This window comes from Gobius niger (genome assembly GCF_951799975.1).
Source record: "Gobius niger genome assembly, chromosome: 1".
NCBI classification, from domain to species: Eukaryota; Metazoa; Chordata; class Actinopteri; order Gobiiformes; family Gobiidae; genus Gobius; species Gobius niger.
In genome coordinates, this window is record NC_136852.1 from 60,089,801 (window position 1) to 60,095,868 (window position 6,068).

The 6,068-nt window shown below is 40.3% G+C and overlaps 1 protein-coding gene across 1 annotated transcript; it reads left to right on the plus strand.

Annotated features, from left to right (window-relative positions):
- Positions 1 to 952: 952 nt before the first annotated feature.
- pcna (proliferating cell nuclear antigen) lies at positions 953 to 3,284 on the plus strand. Its single transcript, XM_079571187.1, has 6 exons — positions 953 to 1,392; positions 1,969 to 2,066; positions 2,152 to 2,219; positions 2,312 to 2,506; positions 2,584 to 2,707; positions 2,823 to 3,284. Exons 1-6 carry the CDS (start codon positions 1,172 to 1,174, stop codon positions 2,897 to 2,899), a joined length of 783 nt encoding a protein of 260 aa, XP_079427313.1. The 5' UTR covers positions 953 to 1,171; the 3' UTR covers positions 2,900 to 3,284.
- Positions 3,285 to 6,068: the final 2,784 nt, after the last annotated feature.

Sequence of the window (6,068 nt, forward strand, 5' to 3'; positions counted from 1 at the left end):
ATAACACTTAGTTATATCTTTTTATAAGGACCAAGCCTCTTAAAAGCAGCTTGTTTTTTCCAAGTGTCTGACTAAATTAACCTTGAAAGTTATACTAGTAACACGAGTAGACACAATGGACATTACTAAGCTTGTAAATATCAAAGGTTTATCTGAACCCGTAGTCATGCAACAATATGGGATTTAGGATATTTGGTAACCTCTGCTCTCCACTACGCTGCTGTGTGCTGGGCCCCAGGCAGCACAGAGCGGGACAAGAACAGACTGAACAAGCTGGTCAGGAGGGCCAGCTCCATCCTGGGCTGCCCCCTGGACTCTATGGAGGTGTGTGAGGGACAGGAGGGTAGTAGCCAAGCTCACCTCCATCATGGATAACACCTCCCACCCACTGCACGGGACTGTAGAGGAGCTGAGCAGCTCTTTCAGTGGGAGACTGAGACACCCTCCGTGCAAGCAAGAGCGCTACCACAAGGCCGTCATCCCCACTGCTGTTAGACTGTACAACAAGACTGTAAAGTAACATGTGCAACAACCCCTTAGCAGAATACATGCAATAACTGCACTTTATCACCCACTTGCACTATGATGAAAAACTGCACTGCTAATACTGACATTTTTTGTCTGTTTGGTTAATTATTTACCGTTTATACTTTTGTCCCCACAAAGTCCTTGGTAGTCATTGTACATAAGATACCACTATTTTACTATCTAATTGTTTTTTGTTTATTTTCTCAAATTTTCTGCCTATTTGCAGAAAGAGCTGAATGTAACAAGTAAATGTATCTATTGTGAGATCAATAAAGGCGATCTTATTTTATGCTAGTTTACACCATATTATAAAAGATTCATGCTTTATACATTCAACTTATGTAAAATATGTTGTTATAAATAAAGTTTGTATTTTTTTTCTACTGTAAGACACGGAAGTGACGCAATGACGCAAGTCATTAAAACCAGACGTCAGCGCGGGCTTTCAGATCAAACCTCTCTTCATCTGCGTCAGGTTGGTCAGCCGTGCACTTCTGCTCAGTCCTTGGACACAAAAGCTTGTGTTTTAGGAATAATCTCTACTTTGGGAACACCATATCCACTGCGAGCTCAACGAAGTTCCGCTTTAGGCGATTGAACAGCAGTTTTTGAATCTACGCAGACGCGAAACTTCACTACAACCATGTTTGAGGCACGCTTGGTCCAGGGTTCTATCCTGAAGAAAGTGCTTGAAGCTCTTAAAGATCTCATCACAGAGGCCTGCTGGGACGTCAGCTCCTCCGGCATCTCCCTACAGAGTATGGACTCGTCCCACGTCTCTTTGGTGCAGCTTACCCTGCGGAGCGATGGGTTTGACTCTTATCGCTGTGACCGAAACCTGGCGATGGGGGTTAACCTTGGCAGGTATGCAAACGTCTTCACGGTACACTGGCGCGTAGCGAAAGTTAGTCAACATGTGTGTGGATACTTGTGTACAGCAATGGATGAGACAGACTTTATGCGACAGCAAAGTGGCCATCTTGCTAGATTTGCCCGGGCATGTCTCCGTTGCATTTTAAGTGAAAAACTGCGGGGAAACTCACGGTTTAACCTACGACATCAAATAGGTAAAATAGTTGTACAGTGCGTTAGTTTTAATGTTGTAAATACCTTAGACCTAACTTATAAGGGGGTTATGTATTGTCCACACTGTGACGTCATCTGAGCGCCAAATCATGCCGGATGAAAGGGTTGGCGGGAAATGTAGTTTACCCGGGAACTCTCCTTTCCGGATATGGCTTTCCATTCTTTGTGGTATCTTTATTCCAGCAACATGGCATTACTATAATATATGTTATTAACAGCACATTGCGCCTAAATGCAATTATTTAAATGTAGTCTTTATTGTGCAACTGATTCGTAGTATTACTTTTAGCATTTATTAAACAAAAGTACTTGTTTTGGCCGCAAGTACATATGTTTTTGATCTCTTTTCCACAGTATGTCTAAGATCCTGAAGTGCGCTGGAAATGAAGATATAATCACACTCCGAGCAGAGGACAATGCAGACACACTTGCCCTTGTGTTTGAGACCCTCAGTGAGTTTGCATTTAAATAATCCAGTACAGTGAAAAACCTGCTGTGATTCTGTGCCTCATAGTCAGTTGTTTATCTAATCTACAGATCAGGAGAAAGTTTCAGATTATGAGATGAAGCTGATGGACCTGGACGTGGAGCAGCTTGGAATTCCTGTAAGCATCTACTCAAATGTTTTGTTTTTTTACTTTTGTCTGTGGTCAAATGGCTTGATTTAATTATGTTTTTTTTGTTTACATTTTCTTAGGAGCAAGAGTACAGTTGCGTTGTGAAGATGCCATCTGGGGAGTTTGCCCGCATCTGCAGAGATCTCTCTCAGATTGGAGATGCCGTTATGATCTCATGTGCCAAGGATGGAGTAAAATTCTCTGCCACCGGGGAGTTGGGCACAGGAAACGTCAAACTTTCCCAGACCAGCAGCGTTGACAAAGAGGATGAGGCGGTACGTTGTTGACCCCTGTATTGGAATGACTACACCTTCAGTCGGTCAAGTGTTCATTTTGATGTTTGTTGTTACAGGTCTCTATTGAGATGAATGAGCCTGTGCAGCTAATCTTTGCCCTTAACTACCTCAACTTCTTCACTAAGGCCACACCACTGTCCAAGACAGTAACTCTCAGCATGTCGGCTGACATTCCTCTAGGTAACTATGGAACGGTTTTAATCCTCATATGTATTTGAAAGGTTTTAACTGTTTACAAGCAGTCGGTCCTTGTATTAACATTCCCAAGTCTTTAATGTCTTCCTTTCCTCCACAGTGGTTGAGTATAAGATTGCAGATATGGGCCATGTCAAATACTACTTGGCCCCAAAGATTGATGAAGAGACCTCTTAAGCAGTATATGGACTAAAGACAAAACAAAATTGCGTGCGCCTCTTCTGGCCTGAGTCCGAGCTGAGACACGGCTGCTCCCCTGTCCCCCGTCTCATGAAATATTCAGGATCAATGACTTTTACCACTTGTAGAATGGCTTCAGTTTGTGGAGAAAACGGGCACTTCCGACAGTGTTGGAAGAGCATTGTTGCTCACGCAGCCCAGGTGTCAACTCAGCACTTCTCCGCTTTGGTCTTTCATTGGATGATGAATTCATTAGGCATGTTTCAAATACACCATTCATACCTGTAGATAACCATTTGTAAATATTTCCTTTGGCTTTGACTTAACCCAAATGTTTTTGTATCCAATAATTCAGTCAAATAAATAAGTTGTTTAAAATGGATTGTGATTGTGTAATCTGTGTATTAACAGAATGTATTAGTTTAACTAGCTGAAAAAGGACTGGGTTTCCAACGGACATTACATTAATTTAGATGTAAACTGGCATTAATTCAATTCATTTCTTTGAAGATTCTGAAAGTATTTTAACTGTAAAAGTAAATCAATAAGACAAAGATTTGGTTAACTTGGATGCAGTTTGGGCAGAAATTGATCAGTTATTGGCTCAGAAGCTGCCTGTTCTGTTCAACTCTTTCCTCTGATTAGTGAAATGTTTGCATAGCTTTAGAAATGAGATGTGCTCAGAATTTTTTAGAAAATATAGTGTTTGGGCATTAACAAGCATTTGCTTCTGTCTGTATAAATTCCATGCTGTGCAGAAAGAGCTTGTATCTACTCCCCATGTTTCATATTGGACCCAATTTGTAGGTAATGATAAAAATGTATGGACACTTCACAACAAATTTCTGATAAAGTAATTTGTCATCCATGAATATTATCCAGTTTTATGACGAAATTCAAAAGGGACATTGATGTGAACTGCTCTTTTTGTGCTCATACAGATCATACCGAGACAATACAAGAATATTTTTGTACATGTTCTTACCCCAAGAAATTCTGGAAGGACTTCTGCAGTTTTATAAAATCCAAAATCTACACAAGGACTTTACAATGCAATGGGAAGACGTTATTTTTTTGTTTCTTCAGAAAGCAAGATAATGAAGAATGATGAAGAATGAAATGTATTTTTATTATTATCTACTTATCCTTTTGTCCAAATTTTAGATCCACAAATGTAAATATTCTAAGCAGAAACCCAACGTTACACATTTTTATAATGATACTCTCTCATATATGAAGATTTTGGAAGGTTCTGAAAACTATCAATATTTGCTCAAAATACAATATGTTTGTAACTATAACTGTATTGTGCCCCCAGGCTTACTCTGTAGGACTATACACGTTGTATACTGTTTAACGCAATAAAGATTTTTTTTTTTTTCATGAAAATTTACAAATCCGTGCTGTGCCGTTTCCTAGAAATGTCCAGCAGGTGGCAGTGGTGGAAACTTAATATTTAAATTGATCATGTTTTGTTTGACTGCTTGCTTTCTAATCTGGCAAATCTATGGAGTAACTTGTCTCGTGGCACAAAGTGAAAGGTCTGGGGCAGTTATTTTTCTATATTTTTAGTTGTTTCTACTTTAAACAAAACAAAAGGCTTAGATTCTCGCCTGGTATTTTGGCTGAATTAGTCAGTGTGCATAGATATCTGTGGTCTGGACTGATGCGAGTTGTTGCTGTGTGTATAAACTTCAGAGGGCTGTTTCTATGATGTGTTATAACTTACTTTACGCAGCTCCTCTTGAGGTTTTGACTAATTCCTGGGATTTGATTTGTGTCTGATCTCTCCCGAAAGGCTTTGCTCGTGTTCGGGGAAGTTACATCACATCACAGAAGTCATTTGGCTGTGGGTGATTTTGGCTTCACACTCACGGCTCCATTGCTCAGCGCAGGTCGGTGATCACAGTGAAGAAGTGCACGAACAGGTGATACAAGATCTGTGTGTGCGCGCGCGTGCATTATGGTGAAGGTGTTTGAGAGCAGTTGTGCTGTCCGTTTTAATCCGTCTAGACGAGTTTTAATCTGATTGTCACATGTGGCTCGACAGTGAACCCTTCTTCTGTACACAAGAGTTCACATCTGCTGACAGCCTGTCCGAGCCTCATTTTGTAGAAAACTAAACTTAAGCTATCTTTCACTCTTCTACATTTTTTCCCACTCATTTCCACTGAAGGCTGCCTCCTTAGGGCAACATGAAACACATTTTTTTTCTCCCTGCTGCAATCCAGGCGGGAGTCTAATGTGTGGTGACAGAGCATAGACAGCACAGATTATTTTATCTCTGCAGTAGATTGGCTACCACTATAATCCCTCACTTCTTTGAAATATCAGCTCTTCAAAGGCCTGATCTCTAATGAGCCTGTGCCAGGCGGCAGGGAAAGAGGATTTATGTGGATTTTTTTTGACAACCACTCTTGGATAATCATATTTCATAATTTGTAATGCCTAATGGGAGTTGCTTAAACTCTAAAAACATCTCAGTAATCAACGGTGGAATTTGTCACATTAGACCAAACATTGTCTGACGCTTGTCCCCTCAAATGCAGTCAGCTGTGGTTGTTTGAAAAGCTTAGGCATAATTAACTCTCAGGTAGAAGACTCCAAGGACTTCTTACAATTTTCCTTTTGACTTTCTTATTGGCAACAATAAAGTCAGATTCACACAGTCCACCCTCAGGGCGTTCTCCTGGTCATGACTTTGGGAAAAACCTTCTGACTTCGTCCAGACATTCTTCTGAGGAGGGCGCCTTGAGAATTTTTTTTTTTTTTTTTTTTAAACCTATCTCTTAGTACAAATGAACTCAGGTGATTCATTTTCTCACAACAGTTTCAAAAACAGGCGGCATTTGTCAAAATGACTCGATCTACTTCTAGAGGAGAATGCAGTATCCCAAAATGTAAAGCTGCCTTTGCTAAATCTGCCTTCTCTGTAATCACAATGAGTCAGTGGACCACACTGCCAGCAGAGATTATTGCATGTACTACGTTCAAAAGATTTGCGCATTTGACTAAAAAACGGCTTCTAGAAAATCAAACTTGCTCATGATCTGTAACGACGTCATGAGGGAGCGGCTGTTCACTTGGAAAAAGACTAGGTAGAAAATGTAATGATATTTCAAACATATTTAAATTAAATGTGTGTTAATGGTGATGTTAAAATGTA